The sequence below is a fragment of the Chenopodium album genome, chromosome 19 (genome assembly GCF_948465745.1).
Source record: "Chenopodium album chromosome 19, dcCheAlbu1.1, whole genome shotgun sequence".
Taxonomy (NCBI): Eukaryota; Viridiplantae; Streptophyta; class Magnoliopsida; order Caryophyllales; family Amaranthaceae; genus Chenopodium; species Chenopodium album.
The window spans coordinates 12,179,642-12,204,458 of NC_137852.1; the positions used below are offsets into that span (position 1 = coordinate 12,179,642).

General features: G+C 33.3%; 1 protein-coding gene and 1 long non-coding RNA gene across 4 annotated transcripts; one reads left to right on the forward strand and one right to left on the reverse strand.

Moving 5' to 3' along the window:
- The first annotated feature begins 4,552 nt into the window (after positions 1-4,552).
- LOC145594678 (uncharacterized) lies at positions 4,553-9,990 on the forward strand. Of its 3 annotated transcripts, XR_014102856.1 has the most exons (6): positions 4,553-4,851; positions 5,126-5,187; positions 5,283-5,346; positions 8,790-8,894; positions 9,107-9,271; positions 9,479-9,990. It is a non-coding gene; the product is annotated as an uncharacterized LOC145594678 (long non-coding RNA). The 3 variants fall into 3 exon arrangements; XR_014102855.1 differs by having other exon boundaries at positions 5,126-5,191; positions 9,107-9,990; XR_014102854.1 differs by having other exon boundaries at positions 4,557-4,851; positions 9,107-9,990.
- On the reverse strand, positions 9,946-19,089 carry LOC145594677 (lupeol synthase-like). The gene is made up of 18 exons (XM_081651013.1): positions 18,892-19,089; positions 18,409-18,594; positions 17,258-17,347; positions 16,969-17,166; positions 16,551-16,635; positions 16,253-16,419; positions 15,950-16,138; positions 15,734-15,847; positions 15,508-15,627; positions 14,752-14,874; positions 13,881-13,979; positions 13,569-13,625; positions 13,432-13,478; positions 13,066-13,209; positions 12,674-12,851; positions 12,459-12,539; positions 12,278-12,361; positions 9,946-10,537 (listed from the first exon to the last, which is right to left on the reverse strand). The coding sequence occupies exons 1-18, from the start codon at positions 19,087-19,089 to the stop codon at positions 10,415-10,417; spliced, it is 2,283 nt and encodes a 760-aa protein (XP_081507139.1). The 3' UTR covers positions 9,946-10,414.
- Positions 19,090-24,817: the final 5,728 nt, after the last annotated feature.

Below are 24,817 nucleotides of genomic sequence, written 5' to 3' on the forward strand. Positions count from 1 at the left end.
TGTTGAAATATTCCCTACAATTTTAAAATTCAAACTAGGCAAAATGAGAGTGAAAATAGGAAAGGATGATATAGTGATGGTGTATTGGTGTGATTGTAAGGAAAATTATGTAGTGATAATGAGGTATGAGGTGAAGAAAGAGAAACTAATACCCTCATTTTTTAGGTAATAATTATACTAGGGGAGAGTGGGTAAGTATTACCTTTATTATGCGGGTATTTATTCCTCCATCTCTTTCTTTTCCTCATGGTACAATTACCATATTTCATTTTTAAGCACCATGTCTCCTACAACTACACCTCTAATCACTTAATGTTCTTTTTTTTTTTTTTTTTTTTTCAAATTTGACTACCCCCTTAATATGTTACCCCAAATTCAACCAAGGTATTGTATAAATAATTCACAAAAGACTGTAAAAAGTGTGGTGAGTTGTGAGTTAAAGGTATTGTATCCAAGCAAGGTACTTACTTAGGCTCCATTTGGTAGGGCGTAAAACATTTTCACTGAAAAGTGTTTTTCCATTTTACATTGTTTGGTTTGGTATAAATATTAAAATGTAAAATTTGGGGTGGAAAATCATTTTCCACCTTATTGAAAACATTTTCCCCCAAATTTAGAAGGAAAACATTTTTCATCGTAAGTGTAGAGAAAACATTTTCCCTCACATTTTCACTGTGGTTTTCTTTTTTTTTTGATTGTTTGCTTTTTAAAACCATATAATATATGTCACATAATGACATAATGAGTTAAAAATTATTCTAACTTATTAAAATCATGATAATATTAAAAACTGACAACAGAATAGTGAAAACACCTTTTTCTTGTTTCCAGTTTTAATTTTGGTTTTTAGTTTAAAAAAAAACAAGAAACTGAAAACAAAAACGATGCCAAACAAGCCCTAAAGTAACTGATTTGATTTTCAGTTCAACTAAACAATGAAGGAAAATTTGTCATAAATAATACGACCTTTCACCCATCCGCTAAAAACAAGTCGACCTTTTGATTATCTCTAAATAATACAACCTTTAGAGGGTATCTGCTGAAAACAAGTTAATACCGGTTTGTAACCTAATTATCAGGTAAAATGGGACACGTGTAATAATCTTATTGGTTTGACAATATAATTTGATTTTTATTTATTTATTTAATGTTTTTCATTATTAAAATAAATTTAATTTATTTAATTAATTTTATTTAAAACAAATAAACCAATCTCACCCACCAGGCACGCTGCCACCTTTCCCGGCGTCGGTTTTGCCCGTTCCCCTCTCCCCCGACTCCGGCGCCGACGCCAACCCGCTCCCCTTCTGCGTTTTCTCTCCCTTCTAAACTAGCAACCCCCTCGCTCCCCGATTACCCTTTCTTCGCCCCACAAAATCCCCTAAAATCCATCCAACTCCCCCACCCCTAAGAACTCTAACCGAAATCGTCGTCGACGATAGCGGAGGTTCGGTTAGGGTTTTTTGAGGGTGGGGGATGGATTATAGGGAGTTTCGTGGTTAGGTGCTAAGGAGAGGAGTTTTGTGGGTTTCAATCAGCATTTCGGGTAGAGGGCTTCCATTCAGGGAAAGAGGGAGGGGTCGGCACCGGCGCTGGAGGGGGGATTTGGGTGCGACCGGCGCCGGTGCGCAGGGAGTGGGGCCGCACCAGACTGCCGGAAAAAGGGAATGGTGGCGACGGTGGCTGGTGGTCAGGGGGTGGGTGTGGATGTTTTTTTTTAAAAAAAAAAAATATTTTAATTGTTAGCCATAATTAAAGTTTAATTAAGAGTTAATTAAAATGTTAAACGAAATTATTAAAAATAAATAAACAAGGTTAACCGGTCATCTAAGTTGCAGGTAAAATATCATGTTTAAAGCGGATACCCTCTAAAGATTGTATTATTTAGAGATAATCAAAAGGTCGACTTGTTTTTAGCGGACGGGTGAAAAGTCGTATTATTTATGACAATTTTTCCAACAATGAAAAATGCTTCCCTACCTTATAAAAGTAGAAATTACTCTTATGAATAGTGTAATGCTAATTATAAAGTAGAAATTACTCTTATGAATAGTGTAATGCTAATTATACCCTTTAAAATGTGTATTTACATATATACCCTCATTAATATGTACAAGTTTTTTTTTAATGAATAGTGTTTGGACAATTATATCCTCTAAAAAACTAAAATATTTAATTATGTACTTATTTGCTCTCATGCATTAATGTCAGTTGTCTTGGACGACATTTATACCCATAAACATAGTTGTTTACATATTTTTTAGTTATTAACTAGTGTATCGCCCGAGCGATGCTTCGGGTTCTTTTTTTTAACACTTGTAATTGAATAGATAGGTTCATTCTTTATTATTCATCTATTCATTTTTTTTTTGGTGCGAATTCATTTTTTGTTTATAATTTATAATAATTTTTCATTAAACCTTTGAACAAATTATTTATGGAACAACTATTGACTAATTATATAAACTTGTTCTTGTAAAAAAATTATATAGACATATCCTTTGTATATAATTTATAATATAATGAAAATAAAGACATAATAATTATTAAAATAATTAAATAACTAAAATTTATAACAATTGTTAATTTTTCTTGCTTGTATGTATTATCTCGATGATCATTATTACCAAATTATAGAATTATTTTTTTTTTCAGATCTCAATCCAATCCATATACTTATATATTTATGAGTTGAGTATTAAACCATGAATAATATATGGATGAGATAGTAAGACAACTAATGCATATTTTTGTGGTTGTGAATTCGAATCTCATGATGGACGGAACGCTTTTTAATATATAAGTATAGATTCGGCCAACAACTAAATTTGAAATTTTAAGGCTAAAGCGAAAGAGCTTCTAGATATGACTAGCTATGCCGCCTTATGCGTGCGCACCGCGCGCGTTAGCCGCCCCTTGATAAAATGGAAAAGTCATTTTACATGAGTAAACTACACAACTACTTCCTAAACTTTGCACAAAGTTGCAGATCACTCACTAAACTTTCAAAAGTTGCAAATCACTCACTAACTTGAGTATTGACCTTCAATAACAGGTAAAATGCAAGAACTCCCTAAACTTTCTGACAGCTCCCTAAACTCCCTCACATGATTTTTAATTAGCTAGTCATTACAAAAACAACAACAACAACAACAACAATAATAATAATAATAATAATTATTATTATTGTAATAATAATAACTATTAGTATTATTATTATTATTATTATTATTATTATCTCAAAAACAAAAGCCATACAACCTACAATAAATTAGTGGGAAGCCGAGATACAATCTGGGCCCCCACTCCTCTAGCTATTGCAAATCCTACTCTAGTGAAGATATGAGCTGCAGCACGAGCCCCAATGTCTTGCGTCGTCGAGAACCTTTGGATCCGCTTCAGTAACGCAACAGCCTCTTTCTCTAATTCCCCAAGCGAAGAAAAGGAGAAGGGAATGAAACCATATCCAATCGCCTGACATCGAGCTTCATACTTAACCCGCTTCCGATGAGCTGCATCAGCCACAACCCGCCCAGGAATGAAGTCAGATAGCCCTGACTGTGTCAAAGGAGAAGACCCTGTCAAATCAACACAGACATCGCGACCACGATCCCATGAATAAAGTAACACATCCGCGGGTCTGAGGGCCTCATCGTTCCCTCCGGCCAACCCATTATTATTATTATTATTATTATTATTATTATTATTTTTAAAAAACGATTAGTATGTAATAAAATTCTAACAACAGCTATATATATACTCCAACAACTATAGTTCAATATTTTTGTTTTTTTTTTATATATTTTTGGTTTTTTAATTTTTTTATTTGTTGTTTTAGTTAGAATATTTTATAGCCACATACTAATTAATATAAGTAAACAACCGCGCGCTAGCTATTAAGCAATCTTAATTTCAACATCACAAAAAAATTCTAAACTTTTTTCTAGATCATGTTCATTTCACAAAATTTGGAACTTTAAGTATTTTTCTTTAATAAACGTACGCAACTGCAAATTCATACGACAATGAGAGTTTTTTTTATAAGAGGCAATAAGGGATTTTTAGTACTAGGTTCTCTACTAAATTCTGCTAATTATAAATTTTGTTGAGTTTAATGTGTATAATAAATCAAACATTCAAACATTTTTTTTTTGAAGAAAAGACAACCAAACTAATTAATATGTGATATATAATGGCACACAATGAATATGCTCATCTTGTTCGAAGAGCAATGATTCCTAATTGTTTGATTTGGTAAATCATTCTTTCTACTCTGATGTTAATTGGATCATCTAATTTTATTTATTTTTTTAAAAAAACGAAAAAAACGAACCAAACTAGTGCAAAGGAAAAAATGAATTTTTTTTTTTCCAAGTCAAAAATTTAGTTAGTTCCCATAAGCTTACAAATGTATGATTAGATTGTTAAATTAAATTTTTTTTTTTAAAAAAACCAAAGTTTAGGGAGTTTACCTATTAGTATAATAGTTTAGGCAAAGTTTAGGGAGTTAACCTGCTATATCAGGTTACTACCTGAAAAATGACCTCCAGCCACCTGAGTAGTGAGTAAATTGTAACTTTTAAGAGTTCAGTGAGTAAAGTGCAACATTTGGCTAAGTTTAGGGAGTAGTTGTATGCTTTACTCCATTTTACATTCAACCTAACAACGATAAACTTTCGTAAAAATGAATTTTCCAATGTGAAAGGTTTTCCATGAAAATTTCATCTGAAAACGTTTACACCCCCAAACGGGCCCGTAAAAAGGAACGAAAAAAGTACTTCGTATTTACGATGTGGATTTGGAGAGCGGAGGATCTCTGGATGAGTGAGTGTGCGCGGATAGTTGGTTCCGGTAATGCCGTCGGAAAATTGTATCCAATATCTTTTTTCCGGCATACTAAATATCTCCAAGATTCATTCATCTTCTTCATAAATTAAGCATTCAATCAATTTACAGATCTAGGGTTTTTCCGATTAAACCCTGCTTACATTCCTCCTTCTCCATGATTTTATTTATTTATTTATTATTTTTTTTTTTTTTTTGTTTTGTTTTGTTTTCACTTATCGTTTTCATTTCTACTTATAATTTGAATACACTCTGATTAATTGCTATTTTTCTGAAACAGTAATGAAGTTTGAGCTAGTCTGCATTTCAGCTGCTAAAATGGCGGATGAACCAAGCAGAACAGTATGTTAGTGCTTAATTTTAGCATATTTTTGTATATTTTTTCAATTTTGAAGAAAATTTTAGCCTAATTTATGTAATATGTGAATTATATATAGGTTATTGCTGCTTTGAGATTTATATGTGAACATTATGATTGATACTATTTCATAATTGAAGCAGGTTAGCTCCCTTTACTATATATAATGACATTGCTTGTCTCGAATTTCGCTTCCTTGTTCATATCTGATATATTGTTTCATTTTGCTACTTAATTGGATTCGTGTTGACGTGGAGCTCATGAAAAATGAACATTGCCATGATTTTATGGTTTTTTCCTCTGGAAAGAAAAGATTGGTTTTATGTTATCTTTATGGTGTTTGCCGATGAATAATATGTATATTCGATATCCATGTAAATAACTTGTGCTTGTCAATAACCATACTAATAGAAAAAGGCGAAGGGATTTGAATGAAAAAAGAATATGAAAATTTGAGATATGGCTGGATGGCTTGTTAAATTTGTGTTGTAGTGGAGCTTAGCTCCTAAGTGAACAAGATGCTATTTTGAGCTATGTTATAGACATGTTACTGTTGTTTAACGATTGAATTAGTTATTTGACTATGTTGAATTGGAATTTGTACCTATGCTCAGGCATAAGATAGTTGGAGTTAGATTATTAGTAGTTCAATAAATTTTGGTCTTCAAAATAGAAGAAGGGATTAAGAGAGGAGAGTGTAAAGAATTTTAGTGTTACATCCCTTTCCACCACGTTTATCCGGTGTACACGGATTTAGGAAGGAGTTATAGTGGTGTATTGTTGATTAAAGTTGAATAATAAAAGGAAGGTAATGGGATAGTCAACTGTTTTGAGGAAGAGAGAGAAATATAAGGGTTGGAGGGGTTTTGTTGATAAAATGTGAATGAAAAAGATTAATAAATGATGGACTCTGACTGAATAAATTATGAGGCTTTTATTTTGGGAGAAATGAAGCTTAGTGGAGTAGAGATATTCAAAAGCTTGATGTTACCGCTCTTTAGAGGCTTACTTCCCAAAGGTCAAGTGACGTAGGTCTTCAGATGATTAAGGAATTGCGATGGCCTCATTCCCTGTGTAGATTATATTTCATCATTCTTTTTTCCTCCAAATTTATATAAAGATTATAAAGTTATTTGAAGAACTTAGATTCATTATTGCTGTGCAAATAATACAAACATCCTGAATTTGTTTTATTTGGTAGAGTTTAGTCAATGGAGAGAAATGAATTTAAGTGGGTCAATTCTAAGAAGATCACCTGACATGGCACACCTCTGGGCCCTCTGGCCTAGCATGCTAAATTTGGAATTTGGACTAGTATCTATTGCAAAGCTTCTACAATGTTTTATGCTGTTGTCAATTAGCTAATGCAACCCTTCACCAGAGCGGAGACTGGCTGCATAGTGTTAGTCTGTTAGAATCCAACTCTCTTTGAATGAAGCTGTCTAGGGTTTTTACTTAAGTTTTCTAGGCTTTAGAATAAATTATTATTTAGGAAAACAATGTGATTTCAAAAAGATGCTCTGTAGGAGGCAATGATTAATAATATCTGAGCTTCCTACCCATTGCCTATAGCTTTATTACTTGTGTGTTGTTGTAGGCATTTATAAAAATTATGCTGCCACATGTATAAAACACCCAAATCAGATAAAATCTCAAGAGACCCTCAAAATAGACAAAATTCGTCATCAAACCCGCTTTTGCCCTGCTGGACTGTCACAACCCTGATCAATCCCCCTTGACTCCGCTATTGTCGCCAGAGTGCCCATCAAACTTGCCTTTAGAATGTGTTGCTTCGTGCTGACAAGCCATTCCGCACTTGGTTTGTGCCCTCGTCCAATAGACGAGAGAGTGCTACACATATCCAATGTCATAACACTTGACCGTGAGTCCGTGACTCCGTGACACATAGGTAGATGTGTGAAGCAATTTACATATCTTATCACTCATCCTGTTACTCTCCAAAAACATGTTATGAGGAATGAGGATCTTGTTTAGTGTGATTTGTTCATTGTTACATGTCTCCTATTGACACGATAAAGTTGTATCTCTTAATCAAAAGAATTACCTAAGTCCTCTAACTAAGGCAGTTAGGGTAGTAGGGTCGAATCTACGGTAAAACAAGTCAATCTATTCCTAATTAATTAATATAATCTAAACTATTAAGTAGCCAAGTTTTTATTTTGTGAGAATTTAACTGAGGGAAAACAAATAACTAATAATAATAAAACTAGGAAGAAATCGATAAATCAAGCTTAAGGTATAGATTCACCAATAAATAATATTTTAGGGTAAAACACAATAATCAATAATCAGATCATAAAGGGCTTTCGCTACGTATTACAATCATAGAATTAATTTAACGGTATTAAATTGCATCTCTCGAATCTTAACTTAACCCATTTATAAATTAATCTGCCTATTGAAACTAAGTCTACACATCAATTCTTATCTCTCGAATCTCGAATCAATATTGCATAACTCATACAATTAAGGAAACCAAGCCTAATCTAATTGCATAGCAATAAATCAATCAATAAGAAATTAACCAAAACATTGACAATCAACAATAATAAATTACCCCTTCATATTGATGGATCTACCAAACCCTAGAAATAAAACTACTTGCACATATTAAAATCTAAACTAAGCAAAGCAAAAAAACAAGACATGATTAATAAAACAATTAAGTTATTGAAAATAAAAAGGGAAGAAATCGTTACCAAAGTAAACGGAAATAATGAATTGCATAAGCCAAGAGTGAAGAGAGAACAAGAGTATTAACCAAAAGCTTAAAACTAAAATCTGATAATTATTCTGATGAAAAACGTACAAAACTCGCTTAACAAAAGCGTATATATACTTAAGCTAAAAATCCTAATTAAAAACAAACTAAAAGAATCGCTTAAACTTCTCTTAGAAACATGCGCCTGGTGAGGCGCCATCTCGCTCGGCCGGGCCGCCTTTTGTCATGGGATCCTTTGCTCGCGCCTGTGAGGCACGCCTCCGGCGGAGAGTCATTCCTTCCTACGTGCCTCGCCTGTCCGGGCGCGCCTCAGGGCGAGGGCTTACCTGGTCGGGCGAGCTCTCGGGCAACGTGGACTCTTCAATTGGGCTATCAGTTGGCCCATCTGGGTTTCCTCTTTGGGTCTTTACTATTCGGTCCAATGCCTCTAACTCTTCTTTGCCAAGTCCTTAATCACCAGTCTCGGGCGATGAAAAAAGGTTATAGGATCGCACTCCTACTTTAATGCTCGTAGTGGCTCCAATAGTCGGGAAAATGCTCCAAATCTGCAATTTCCTATAAAAACAATACCAAATCTATGAAAACACTAGAAAACGCATATTAGTAATAAAAGTGGCTCTAAAGAACCAAAAATACTCCTAAATATGACCAAGGGACAGGGGTAAAACACTATATAAAATGAACATATCACCTATAGTCTGATGTTAGCACTAAATAACTTGTGACTCATCTTAAGTGCTCCCTATCAAAATTTCCCCTCTAGTACATTAGTTTCATGGGCTGCATTTTGTCTATCATGCTTTTTGTATTATTAAATATAATCTTGTTCTATGATCTATATAGGTGCAAACCAAATACGATTTAAAGAAACAGAAAAGAAGCGTTCTTACTAAACCTTGGAGGAGTTGCGACAAGTGCCTGATGACACGAATACATACAAATTAATTGGTAAGTTCAATATCAGTAAAAGTTCTTGATACATGAATTGAACCACATGTCTGTAACTTTTTTAATCAAAAAAAAAAAATGTCTGTAACTTTTGGGGCGTGGTGCAGTTTGGGACCTATGTTCAATTGATATGCGACTGCTATAGTGCTGGTTGATTGTTTACCTTATAGATTTTTGTACTTATTGGTGCTTTTGTTTCCTTTGTTATACAGGAAAAATGTGAGTGTCCTCCTGGGCTTACAGAATCTGTGTTTGTAAATCCTCAACAATATTTTGCAAAAATTGGTCTTAATGGATGAACAGGACCAGAAGTTCAAGGATAGTGGGACCCCTGAGACTGCAATAGCTTCTTTACAAGTTTTTGTGCTTATTAATTTGTTTGTTTTCTACCTTATCAATTAGTCTTTCACTTGTTTGGTTTTCAGTTTATCATTTTACAAATCGTTGATTAGTGTCATATTAGCAAGACCACCTACCAATATTTCAGAAATTTATCCCAATTTCAGCTGTATGTGTTCATTTATAGAGATTACTTTGTTGCTGGAGATTTTAACTTGATGCGTTGTCTTTATATTTGGTGACAGACTTCTAAAGAGAAGCAGATGGGGGAAGTGGAAAACAATCTAAAGGGGAGCTGCTGCAAGAAGATCCTGGGCTCACCAGTCAAATCATGTCCCTTTCAGTTATGTAAATCTCACTCCAGAGAATCATCTTTTAACCCTGTTTTTCTTTACTAAAGTCTTTTGGTTTTGTTTTGAATTCCATAAATGGGTTCCATGATATTTATAAGATCATATAATTTTTTTTTTCATATATCAACTCTTGAATTCTGTGAGCTCTTTTTATAGGACCTCTAAGACTCTGACTAAAGCTGTGCTTTTGGCATCACCCAATTGGAAATTAAAAAGGATAAAAGCTTCATATTTTCTGACCTAACACACTATAATTTGAGTGATTTCCATAGAAAATGCTTAAGAAGCTCAAAATTTCATAAATACGTCACTTTTATACAAAATTCCCTACCTCCCATCCATGTCAACGTCTATATATATGAAATAATTTTTTCCCAGTTCACAATAAAACGGTTTATTAAATTATAAACCGCTGATTCAATTAGCGCTTTCAGGCTGTTTAAATTTTAAAAAATCCCGGATTATTTAGCTGACATGGACGGTATGTAGGGAATTTTGTTAGAAAGCAAGATAATTGTGGAATTTTGGTTTGTTTAAGCAATTTTCATGTAACTCACTCTTTTTATTTAACAAAATGCCCTTTAAAAAAAAAGAAAAAAAAAAAGAAAAGTGAATATGTAATGTGGCCTGACATTTGGGATTCACCCTTTAGAAGCTACCTCAGTACCCTTACATTGACAAAGATTAGTAAACTAGAGCATAAAATTCGATTATAGCTAACTAAGGATGATTTATTGATTTGCTTCTACATCCTGTGATGTTTAGCAGCAAGACACTATAGATACTAATAGCTTGTGACCAATCTTTCTTGGAGTTCCATTGAGTTGGCTATCGTATGGCTGATCTTTGTGTTTGTGCACGGCGATATTCACTAAGAACCCATATGGGGAAAATACACCTGTATGATGAATATTCGATTATGCAGTTCTTCATGAATGTTCCAGTGCTTTCCTGTATAAAGTTAACACAGCTGTTAGATATCATGGATAAGAAGTAAAACTGTGTACTGTGACTGAAGTTAAATGAGAATCTGGGTTTGTAACTTCAAATTCATGTTTCCAAGGCAAATTCTTGTATATAGAGGAACAGTCTACTCTTACCATGAAGAATAGCATTGGTCCTTAGGTACAAGAAGTTTCACCTTGGAAATTTCTTAAAATTTATTATATTGGTAAGTGTTATTTTTCTATCCCTAAATAGAAGTCTCATTTACTACAATTGTTTGTGTATTTAGAAGTCTCATTTACTACAATTGTTTGTGTTTAGAAGTCTCATTTTTTGTATCCACTTTTTTATTCACCTTTCATTCTTTCAAATAAGCAAACATTACTCTTTTATTATTAGTTTATAATTAATCAACTTAACCTATTATCATTTTTTAAATTCACTCTTCTAAATAAGTATGTTGAGTAAATGAGACTTTTATTTAGGGACGGAAGACTTTCACACCATCTTTAGAGCTAATTATAAGAGGATAAAAGTAGAGATATTAATCATTAACTGAAAATTTATATGATTGTTTCTATCATAAACTTCTAAAATAAAATGAACTCTTTTTGAACTTCTGCTCACTTTTCACAGAAGATATCAAAGCTCCTTATCATCCCTATCTCAAGACTCCTTTTATTTATTTGTCAGTTCACATTATAATCGTTGAATTATAAGCTTTGTCCAAAGTGAAATCGCTGAATTAGAGGTTTTGTCTAAGGTAACTAATTGAATCAACGGTTCATTGAATAAAATCGCTAATTGAATTAGCGGTTTATTGAATAATATCGGGAATTGAATTAGCTTTATTATCATGGACAAAACTGCTATTCAATTAGCGGTTTACCTTCGTTGATTTTTTAAAATACAAAGCATGTTTTTTTTTTTAAATATATTTTATTTTCTAATAGTAAACCAGTAATTTTATTTAAACTAAAAATTGCTTAATTAGTACTTTACCTTTGCTAACCATTAATTAAGTTAGTTTTATGATTCTTTTTAATTAAATAAAAGAGCCCAATAAAAGGTGTGTAATCAAGGAATTTTGATATCGTTTGACTTTAATTTTATGAATATGGAAATTATTCCTCCTTATAATATCTAATCTCTTATTGTATTTTATTTCCTTTATGACAATGTTTTTTTTCATTTTTTTATCATCTCCTACCCCACCTCTTGTCCTCTTGGGGTCCTGTAGTCCTATTACACTTAGGTGTTGTTTGGTTGACAACAAAAAACATGGGAAGTAGAAATTCTTAGGAATTAAAATTCTCTTGTGTTGTTTGGTTGACAAATTCATGGGAAGTAGAAATTCCTAGGAAGTTCCACTTCCCACAAAATGGAGGAAGTTAATTACCTAGGGGGACCTAGGTAAGTGAAACTTCCCATGGGAATTTCCACTTCCCATGTTTAACCAAACACACTTGGGCATTTCTTAGGAATTTCAATTACATGGAATATAAACTTCCAAGGAATTTGCCTTTCCCACATTCAACCAAACAAGCCCTTAATATAGAAGTATATCTTTTTGCTCTCTATCCTTTCCTAGAAGTAGCAACTAGCAAGTACCCATTAGGTTGAGCTCTTTTTTTTTTTTTTTTTTTTTTTTAATTTATTTATTTTGCTGCAGTAAATTTCAAGAATCAGAGGTAATATTATTGAATATCAAAACTGGTTTATTTTTTAAGAAAACCATGTAATTACCTGTGGCGGGAAGTCTCCATTTTCCAACTGTGAGTTGATTACCAACCTCATCCCTCGGTCTACGGGGTCCGGATCTACTTCCCACTGTTACATTGAGAACCATTTGGGTCAATCATAGTTTTGGCATTTTTTAAGTAGCGATAGGAAATGTAAAATAGAAATAGAATACAGTTATACTCACCTGCCCTGCTCTAATGAGAGTTAACAATGCCCATGAAGTTTGCACCAGATTTGACTTATTCCCTTTTAGGTTTGTATAAACCTGTTCCACAATCCCAAACCAAGCACAAATCTAGACTTTCAGGGAAAACTCTTGACAGACTGATGTTATTTCACTACAAGAGATGCAACTTTTACCACCACATGGGAGGGAGAGAGGAGAGTGGATTAGAGTACCTCGTTTGAGCTTGAGAGGTAGCTTTCGCCCCACCCGCCATTGGGCAATTGCTTTGAGAGTATAAACTCACAAGCCTTTTGCACAGCCCGACTATTATGGTAGTTTTTATTACACCTTAGTAGTGCCTCTACTGCAAACCATGTTCCATATGTAAAACAAATTCCCCAAAAACCATACCTATGGTCACAAAACAAACCCAAAGGAAATCACTCTCAATTCTGCAAGTGTATTTAGTTTGATAGAAAATTTAACTAAGCAAATTAACAAGATTAATTCAAGATAATCAAAATTGCATTATGTGTGTTAGAAAACATTGTCATTTTGTTTTTGGTACTAAAATCATATTTTAATTAAAAATCAACAGTACGAAAATAATATACTCTGTATTTACCAAGAACCATCAGGGTTTTGAGTCCTTTCAAGGTATTGTATTCCTCTAGAAATGGAGTCTTCTATTTCTTTGGTCCTGTGATTTGGGTATTGATCCTTGAAGAGTGTTAAAGCTTGTATTACTGAGGAAGTGCACTCAACATGCCTATAATAACAGAATCATGATTATATTCATTAAATTAGAAAAAAGTAAGTTTTGTTAGTTATTTTTTTTAACTCTACAACTGATCGTCTTGGCCCATCTTTAATAAGTACCATAGTATTAGTTTTTTGTTTTTTTTTTTTTTGGAATGGAACTGCCATAGTTTCAGCTGATGATTATGGATTTATGGAGTATGAAAAAAGTTAGTAGCATATAGAAGCTTACTCTCTTTCTATCAGAACATCGTCGAAGAGCTCTGTAGGATTGAATTTCTGAGATTAGACAATACATCTCATAAGAAATTATAAAACTAGTTTGAATTTAAACTTGATCTATATTATGATAGAAGAAGTTGGTTATACCTCAATCCAACGGTATGTTCGCTGAGGCTCCCAAGCTGTTAAACCTCCATTCTCACTCTAACAATAGGATAGAATTATATGCATGGAATAATTACTCCAACATTTCTATATGTACTAGCAATTTACTTAATTTACTTGTATGTTGCTAGTATAACTATTTTTGAAATTATCGAAACTTATGTAATTATATTGTTTGAAATTATGATTTATGAATATATCTGGACTTAGCAGATATTATTTTGTTTGAAACAAGTCAAAAATAGGTTGAAGCAAACATAATTTAAGTAGTTTAATTTTACATATAACACAAACCTGTAGAGAAAGAATGACATTCACGGCATCAAATAGGCGCTCAGCTTCCATTTTCTCTTCCTCAAGTTCAGGAAACATCTTTGCAAATATGAGTGCAACCTATACAAGAAGACCGTGGGTTAACGATTAAAAAAAATATAAGGATACAAAATCTTCTGGTAAAGCAATCAACTACAATTACTTGTTAATAGTATTTCAAGTTGTTTCTTTACTTGAAATTCATGAAAAATATTAAACACACTCTTATACAAGGCATATCAAGGTTATTTTTTGCTCATTTGATAGTTAAATGAACAATAATCATCAAAATGAGCAAAATATATCGTTGGATATACCTTGCACCTCGGTGTGTATAAAAATCTTATTGAAATTGAGGCTTTCTAGAATTGAATTAGGATCTCCTATGATTAAATACCTGGGAAAAGTTGTAGTTGAATTCTCTCCAATTTTTGAAGGATTGTATAAATAAAAATGAAAATGACAGGAAAGGAAAGGAAAGGAGGAAACAGGGGTGTTAACTATTGGTATGTTGTTACTTTGCGAGCTTAGGTGTTCGCGTTTGAAGATGAGAACTCGAAGAAAGAAAAAAAAAATATATATATATATATAAATAAAGAAATAAAAAAAAACTGAAGGAGATCCCAGTACATTTGTGTGTGTGTGTGTGGGGGGGGGGTGATTTGAGGGTGGAGTTCATACATATTTGCTTCTATAATCTCCCTACCTTATGGCAAGTTATATCATGTATATGGACCGGTTAATAACATGATTAGAAAGGAAATTGATCTCATTTTTATCATGATGCATACAATTTAAATGAAAAAAAAAAAAGAAAATTGCTTTATGATTTAAAATGTTTGTATTCAATCACCTTGAGTCCTTCTGCAGTGCAATCAGATACTTGCCAGCCATGATCTGGTGTTGAGAAAGTCCATGAACCTTTACAAATATGTCTATACATCTGCTTAAAATTTCCTGATGGATTCTCCCTAACCTATTGCAATAGAGCATCACAGTTTATAAGATTTAGATACACGTATTTAGAGGTGGTTATTGGACAGGGTAGCCCAATGATAACAGGGTTAGGGCCAAGCTTATAGGGCTATTAATGGACAGAGCCCTTATTGGGTAGGGTCAATATAGGGCCAACATGTTTTTCCAATTTAGTTGATAAAGAAAATACATAATGTAAAAATAATTATATAGATTAATTTGTATTCATATGTATTTAATAATGGCTTTGTCCAATATTTATTTTAATTGATATTTTGTAGGCCCGCCCATTATCGACCCGCGACCCTTATTGACCCGACCCTAAATGGACCCTATAAAATGTGACCCTCTTTGACCCTAACCCACAACCGACCCGCACTGACCCTGACCCGACCCGCCCAATAACCAGGTCTACTCGTATTATGCACATGAGTAATGATTTTTGGAGAAGCTTCACGAGATATTTTATACATTTGAAATACTCTTGATATTCATAGGTCTCTTAAGAAATTACTCTGTATGATATAGGTTTAAAATGTTTGGTTTTTACATATATTTTGCAGAATTCGAAAGTGTTCTGTGAAATTTTATAGTACATTAAAAAAAAAGTGTTTGTTGAGTGAAAAAAAAAAACCTGCGAGGCTTTGAGAAAACTGTGTGCTTTCTTAAGTGCTGTTGCATATTCATCAATAAGACCACTGGCATATATTGCATGAAACGCTTGTGCTGCATCCCAGGTTTGGCAACCAAGGGCCTGCTCCGAAATTTGTTTGAGGATTATTAGTGAATTGCACATGAAAAATTGTACACAACATTGTTACCGTGTTACACTACAATTTTGCCTCGTTACTAAAAATTACCGTAAACTTCATCCCATCCTCAGAAACCCACAAATAATCTGGGACTCTGGCTAGATGTTTCTTGTATGCTGTTGAATTCGGATCTTCCGCCCAACAAGCCATCAAACAAAGTACCTATGCCACAAGTGCTTAATATGGCATACAACGAAAGAAAGTAAAGACAAAAACCGAGGGCTAAGGGCTTGTTTGTTATCATTGCGAATGAAAACAATGTACCTTCTCAACGCAACCAATGCAGCAGTATCTGCTGTTAATGTCCTCATAATGTACATTCTGTATTGCTGTTTTGAGCGCCTTTTCTCTGAGTTTCGAGAAAGGCCAACGGTTTAGGATTGGCTCACCAATGTGGTGAAGAAATCCCCAAATCATGTCTTGCAACACATAATGTGGAGTATAAAGATCCTCCTAGAAAAAGTTGTTAGTTGTGTAAACTACATAATTATGCTCGATCGTGTCCAAAATTAGTCGTTACATTGTCACACCTCTTACAGATTGGTCGTAAGAAATTCTAAAACTTACCTTAGCACAAGAGTTTCTAGCTTTGTTCCAGTTAATTTCATGGTAGGGCTGGGGGTAAATTTCCGTTCTAAGTGACCGAATGAGTTGAGTGATTGGACCAACAAATCTCCTACCATACAGGTATGATACTGGCATGTACACTAATCGGCAATAGCACAAAGTTTTCCCTGCAATTTAATTATACACCAAAGGTCAATTTTGGATTTATAAGTTAAAATAGAAATAACTACTTTTCCATATTTTAGTCTCTCTAAATTAGCACATAAATATGGTTGTACAGAGTACGTAGTATGAGAACCTGGATGCATCGGTAAAGAATCAGGGAGTAGCCAAAGCTCTGGAGGCGTAGGGTTGCACCCATCCCATTCGTACACTCCAAGCACCTATAGTAATCGACCCAAAGCCATAAGAAGGGCCAGCTTGTTACAAGTTTTTGTGTTACTCGAGATAAAAAGACTATGTAACAAACTACATACATACGTATAGTAGTAAATTAAAATCACTATCAACATACGTATTCAAAAGAACTCACATGTTAATATGTTATGAACGTCATTTGTAACGAAAGCATGTATATACGAAGTATAATATATGGTGCTCACGTTGTACACTTGTACATAAGTATATGGGTTAAATTGTGTAGTATTCTAGCTAGCTAGCTACTTTAAATCAAACAAGAAACAACATAGTAAAGAAGGAGATTAGTATGAACAAACCGAGAGCCAAAATTTTCCCCAAGATGGAATGCTCGTAGCACCACCATGGTCAAGGATCCATTGACGACCCCTTGCAATCGCGTTATCTTCACCATCATCAGGGCCTTCTCCTAACAACCTTAGGGCAATGTAATTAATTGCAGAACCAAACATGGTACTATGGCCATCTATGTGGAATCCCCATCCCCCGTCTTCATTCTGCAATATATTTCGAAATAAATACTTCACACTTTGTTTTAAATAGGCATAAAATAGGACAATTAAATTTTATATAAGGGCATTTAATTACCTGATGATTGTAAATATAACGCTTTGTCTCCTTTCGGTGTTCAGGGGAAAAAATCTTATCGAGATCTCCAGTAACATATAGTGCCATTACCTGAAAGTTTATTTATCAAGGCGACGTTAATTATGATTTTGTATGCAATACTCCTTACGTGAATTCGGTGCATGATGCATAGTAATAGAAAATTAAAAAGTGTCAAAATATTAAATGCAACCAGCTAATCCAATCAGTTAATACGAGTTAACAGTTAATTACCAAATAAGGCCAAAAAGTAACAGTGATCGATCAAATAAGGTTGAAATGTGGATGAATTTGACTCATCTTTTCTCTATGTACTCTATTTGTTTAATCATAATGGTGAGGCTGTTGAAAGTTAATTAGAAAAGCTACCGAATTACTGTATTAGAGTACTTCCTCTAATATTTTTTTTTTACTAATGCATAAAGAACAAATGCTTTTATATAAATATTGTTAAATTAGTATATATATATATTTAGAAGAAATTAGTATCTATATGTATTTCATTATATCACATTAATTTTTATAATTCTTAATATTGTATAATTAAAGATACTTATTAGTAATCAATTTGTGTATTAACAAACGTTTCAACAAAATAATACAAATAATATGAAATGAAGGAAGCAACAACGATAATTCTAGGGCTGTCTCCGACAATTTGGTGGCCCTGTTCTAACTTTTAAAATTGGGCCCTTCAATTTTAGAGGACTATTTTAAAAGGTTAAAAAATATTATTATTATAAAATGGCTTTTTTTTTCGAGTACTGTACCACAAATTATTTTAGAGCTTAAATATTCATAGTAATAAGTTTAGTAGCAATTCAATAAAACAACCAACAAAAACTTTTTATTTAAAAAGTGTCATCCTTTTAATATTTTTTGAAGCAAAATCCACAAATATATCTTCATAATCAAAGATGAATTTTTAGGTTTTAGTTTGAAAATGATGGTCTTTTACGAGGAAGAAGGTGAATTTGTAAGGCTATAATTTTATTTTTTTTAAATTATGGGGCCCTGATTTTGGGGGGCCCTGTTACGTGTGTGAGAAAAGACATGTCTAAAGACGGCCCTGCCCTGGATAATTCTCCTTCCCATTAATAATATTATTTTATTTTTAAATAAAATTGACTTACCAAGGGAGGCATGAAATAAAGTGGCCCAGCGTTATCAGCAGGCCAGTGACCGTCATGGGCTTGAATACTGGTAAAGAAGTTGATGGTCTTCTTCAGTGTTGTGGTCACTGCGTCTTCTCCTATTACCTCTCCTTCCTTTAGCTTCACTCCTTCAGCCATTTCCACATTTGCCTTTCCTTTTCTCAACTGTCCAAACATTTTGTTTAAAAATTTAGTCAAAACATCACATCACATTTCCTCTATTATATTCTTGACCCCGTCACAAAAACATATAATCTATACTCGTATATTGAAAATTGACATAACTTATACATATTGTACATAATTTTTGGACATAAATGAATATTACTAAAATTTTAAGTCAATTTCGAGTTATATATCAAACTTTAACTCACAAACTAAGGGTTAGTAGTCAACAAAAAAGTCAAACTACTTTGAGCTATAGATTTTTACTAAAAGTGTAAGAACACAAAATGTTTTGACCTCCATTCTCATTAGAAGATCAGCACTTTGCCTCATGTTAAAACGGTTCCTCTTGAACTCCTCCCTTGCCCTCTCAACCTCGGCACGTTCCTCCGTTGTTCCAGCCTCTGGATCAAACTCCCAATGTTGTCGACCGATAAAATTATTTAGACTCTCAAGCCATGGACCCTTGCCTTCTGCTATCTTCAATTTCCACATGATAGCCAACTTTAACTATGCATACACTCTAGAAGAGCTATTAATTACTCTTAATTCTTTCTAGCATGATTAGGGAAGAAGGTGAAATATAGATATAGTAGTAATTAACTTCAATTTGCTGAGTATTATAAGCTGAGATTAAGGGAAGCAAGGAGATAATGATATTGATAGTAGCTAGTGCAGTTTTGCATGATTTTAACAATTGGCACCTAACCTCTACATTTGTTTTTACTAAACAGCAATTAGGAGATGGTTGCTATTCACTCCTTTTATTGGCTTGCTAAGAATGGGGCCTATAAATCATTTCTTAATGACAAAATCAAGATATTTGATCACACAAAAAGATTTCTGTAAATATCTATTTAAATGGGTACCTTACTAATGATAATAATAATAATATTTAGTATATGTACTGTAAATCCAAATAATTTTAGATTAATATAAAAATAATTTGAATTCTGTAAAAAATACATTTTTTTTTGTTGAGGGTAGTACAAATACATTTTAATATATAATAATCAATTATACTAGTAATAGAGAATCAATACAAAATAGCTTTAATTAAGATATTAGTCTCACAAATAATTTTTTTTTTTAAAGGAAATTTTTTTAAGAAAAAGATTCAGTTAATTTTAAGGATTTTTTTTGTAAAAAACTACCTATTATTAAAAATAACTTAGTGTGAGAAACTACTTATTATAAAATATGTTGTAAGAAACTACCTATTTAAATGCATAATGTTGTAAAAGACTACCAAATTAAAGGCCGGAATTCACCGTTGACCAAACCACGTGGCAACTTTTACTAACCCCCCTGCTGCCCCTCCTCCTTTTCGGTTTTCGACCACCCCACCCCTTGTCGTCGCCTCCCCCTCCCTTGTCCAGATTTTGACTACCCCTACCCTTGATGGCTCGCTGTCGCAATTAGCTTGTTGCCCCTTTGCCTCCCTTTTTCAATTTCCAACCATCCCCACTCCAGCAGCCCTCCTTTTCCATAGTCGTTCTTACCCATCGCAGCCCTCCTTTTCCCTAGTCGTCCCTACCCCCCTTCTTACCTGCAACCACCCTCGAAACCCACTTCAATGTCCCTGAAACCTGAAATCCAAAAAACTCAAAACCGAAATCAAAAAGGGTTCTGGTTTTCGCGGGGGTCGAGATTTCTTGGGTGTCAAGGGAGGGTGGGCGGGGTTTCGAGAGTGAGATAAGCCGAAAATTCAAGAAGCAAGGGAAAAAGGGAGGTGTTTCGATCAAGTTTAGGGAAGGGATGAGCACTGAATAAGGGAGGTTGGCAGGGAAAGGGCGGCCGAAATGGAAGTGGGGGCAAGGAGGGGAGTGGCCGAAAAAACTTCAGGGGAAAAAATGGGGCGGTATGGGGTTAGTAAAGGCCACGTGGTCTGGTCAACGCCGGGGTAGAAAGTCAACGGCAAGTTTCCGGCCTATTGTAGTCTTTTACAACATTTTGTGTTAAAATAGGTAGTATCTTACGACATCTTTTATAGTAGGTAGTTTCTCACAAAAAGTTATTTTTAATAAGTAGCTTTTCATAAAAAATCCTAATACTAACTATAGTTAGGGTTTTGAAGGTAGGGGTCAAAGGGTGGGTATGGGTTTTCAGGTAAAGGGGACTGGGTTTGGATGGTGCGGGTGGGTTTTTGGGGTGGTGGGTATATTTTTGGGTGGTGGATGGGTTTTGAACGGCCAGTATGGGTGTTCAAAGGGTTGTTAGGGTAGTGGCTAGGTTTCGAACAACGGGTCTAGATTTTCGAAGGGTTGCTAGGGTGGTGGCTATGTTTTGAACAATGGGTGTGGGTTTTCAAGGGGTTGTTAGGGTGGTGGTTGGGTTTCGAAGGACATGCATGTTTGGGATTTCAAGGGGTCATTAGGGTCGGTGGTGGCTGGGTTTTGAATGGTGAATGTGGGTTTTCAAGGGGTGTTGGTTGCGTTTCGAACGATGGGTGTGGTTTTTCAGGGTGGTAGGTTGGACTCGGTGGCGAGGGAGGGTTTTAGGGTATTTAGTTATTGACTTCGGTGGTGATCTATCAAGGGAGGGTTTTAAGGTATTTGCTTATTAGATTCGGTGGTGAGGATCTTCAACTAGGTGGTGGAGTTAGGTGATGACTGATGATGGTGTAGTGTAAACTAAATGGGGTAGGTAAGTTTTAATAGATTAAGGTTAAAAAAATTAGCCATAAACCATGGGTTAACCGATTTAAGTGAATTGGGGCGATACTTAGACATAATAAATTCTAAGGGGTCAATAGACAGTATGGTCAACAAAAAATTCACCAAATAAAATTTTCAAATCTTGAAGCTAAGGTCATCGTGTAGAATTTCTCAAAAACCTCTATTGGAAATTTGCATTTATATTTGAAAAGATATTGGGATAAGATAATAGGTCAATAAATTGAATGACGCTTGTGATTAAATCAAATGGAAAGATGAAATGAAAAGAGGAGAATGTTAAGAAAATTTAATTTGTTGAAATAATGTGGAGATTACAAAATATAAAGATTTTTTGAGAAATAAAGGGGGAACTAGAGAAATTATATGAATTCATAATGAAATGTAAATTGAGGTCAAGAAACAAGAATGACTAAAAAGAAATGTAAAAAGGGGTGGAGGATACGTGATAACTCTAGTATGAGTTAATAAACTCTAAAAGTTATTTTTGGCGTAAAATATTCAGGTTTAATTACTTGAATAAATTTCGATCATTGTCTTTTGGCATCTTGCTACATTTTTATGATTTGTTAAGTGTTAATGTTTTTGTTTGTAATTAGAAATTGACCTTACTTTTAGAGTTTTATTTTCTAAGGAACATCTTATACAAAACAAATATAATTACAATTAGCAGTGTATGTACTAATCGTAGAATTAAATTCTCTAATTGCACGGATTAAATAATACTTCATATCAAACAATCAATCAATAACTTAATACTAAAACAGACATCGGGAGTGATACATTTCACATCCTGGTGCTGTTTTTTTCCCTCCAAAACCCTCCTTACCTTTTTAACCTTTTTTTTTAATGAATATTTGATAAAATTATTATCATATCATTCCAAATCTTTTATAATATCTTTATGTCAAATAAATTCGCTTTTATTTGATGTTCATGATTCTTCCATATAAACTTACCTAAATTATTATTTCAACTCCTTAATTATTTTATAAATAGTGTAATATTATATTTTCCCAAAAAAGTAGTAATAATAAAATTGATTTATATTGTTGATATTAAAAAAAATTACTTTAAAGCAGCACTTTTTTTTGTTAGATATACTTATTTTATTTGTTTTACAAAAAAAAAAAAAAAAAAAAAAAAAAAAAAAAACCTTATTGTGCAGGGCACGAGGCCTAACCTAGTTATAGACCAAATCCTTGTTATAATTTACATATGTACATTAATGTATGATATTACGAAGTTTCTCTTCACAAATCTATTTCTCTTTCACATTAATATCTTGAAAATGATTTCAATATGACAAGCAAGCAATGTTGTACGGAGTATTATGCAATCAATTTCTAGATTCTTATTCCCTTTTCTTATTCATATCTTCCTTCTTTGCCACTTCAATCTCTCTCCTTAGTAATCGTCTTTTTTCATTGTTGCAACAATTTTGCATTCATTTTTAGAGATATTTATCTATCTATTTATATATTTATTTATTTATTTTTGGAGCTTAGGTGATATGAAATAATTTTTATTAGGAATTAATATAAGGAGAAAGGGTTTGAGGAAGATGATAGGGGTCAATCTATAATTGTCAAATCCAATTAAATTGAAATTGAACGATAGAGGGAGATGAGGCAAAAGGAAAAGTGCTGAGATTAAGAGAATTAAATTTTATTGAATTGAAGTGAAGGTTACATATGGATATTGAAGAATTATTGAAAAATGGAGAAAGGGAGCTAAAGGGCCAAGAAAGTAAAAATGATTGTAAAAAAAGTTAAAAGAAGAGCGAGGAGGACATGTGGCGAATTGGTTTTTGCTTTTAGATACTTACTAGCCTTTTGACCCGTGCAATGCACGGCTTTTTCATAGAAAATTGCATTGAGAGATGAGTGAGGAAGTACCAATAAATAATTATGAGTGTAATATGTAATTGAAAACATAATTAAAGAAATAAAAATTTTGGGACTTTAAATTGAAATGAGACTTAATAGAAAGAAGAAGGAGGGACTAAAATTAAAGAGAGAAAATAAAAAGGTTGAATTAAAGAGAGGAGATGAATATAAAGTGTTTAATGAAAGAGTTAAGAAGAATTGTATAATTAAAAATAAAAAATATATAACGACATGTGGCACATTGAGTTGAAGAAGATGATAGGGAAGTGTAATAGAATGATGACATATGTCTTTTTTGGTTTGCTTTTTTAAATACTAAGTATAGATAGATTAGTGTAGAAGTATTGATTAGTCTAAAAAGGATTGTAAAGAAAATTAAAAGGAGATGAGGACATGTGGCAAATTGGTTTATACTTAGTTTAGAAGTATATATTAGTCTGTATCACATTTCTAGCATGTATTGAATGATAAATTGATGAGTATGTATGAGGTATAACGGTTAATAATGTACTCTGTATCACATTTCTAGCATGTATTGATTGATAAGTATGAGGAATAATTGTTAATACGAGTAATGTTTTTTGTATCACATTTCTAGCATGAATTGAATGATAAAGTTATTAATATCTACTTAATTGTAGTGAGATTAAGAAAGAGGCTCAAACTAAAATCACTTGAACAATACACAAAAAAATATCTTTTTTATTCCTACACAAGATATTTTCTTCAAATACATCACGTGTCTCGCTCCTAAGGTTGGAGTATAACCTTTAATGAATTCCACCCTTAAATTAACACATTTGAAGAAGTGAGGCTTTTTTTTTCCTCTTCTTTATTTTAGAATCGAAATTACAGCTACTTAACACATTACATTATCTTTTTTCTTTTGAAGTAAAATATTCTTTCTTAAATTAAACTATAGATTACGTGTTTCTTTACTTTACAACATAATGAATAAGGAAGTTCTATATGTGTAAAAATAAATATTATTTTTGAAAATGGGAGAAGAGGGAAAATAAGGTAAACTATATAGTCTCTGGAACAATTCAAGAATACGTCTTTTCTTTCCATACATACAATTCGTTATCTTAAATTAAATTTGGAAACAAATTCAATGAATATAATACCAAGAAAGTAAAATATTTACATAGACAAAACTAAATAACATATATATTAATATATATACATATATATATATACATATTATATATATACATATTATATATATATATATATAGCAAAGCTCCAATGTCTTACGTCGTCGAGAACCTCTGAGCCCGCTTGTTTGTGTCAAAATAGAAGACCCTGTGAAGTCGACACATATATCACGACCACGATCCCATGAATTAAGTAACACACCGACAGGTCTAAGGGCCTCGTCATTCCCACCAGACTACCCTATGTCAATCTCCTTTGTTGTTGAAATCCTAGATTTGTAGCAAATATCAACAAGTGTATCTCGAACAACATTATGCCGATGTTTAATACCTACAATAGCACACGACACCGTGTGATCGCCAAAAATATCCCAGTAAAACCCCAAGAACAAGCAGAGCACAGCGTCGAGACAAAGAACATGGAACACCCATCCGGTAGCACAGCACACATCAGTATGTCTTTGCATTCATCGTCTGACCCAACCCAGAAATAGGGACTGCC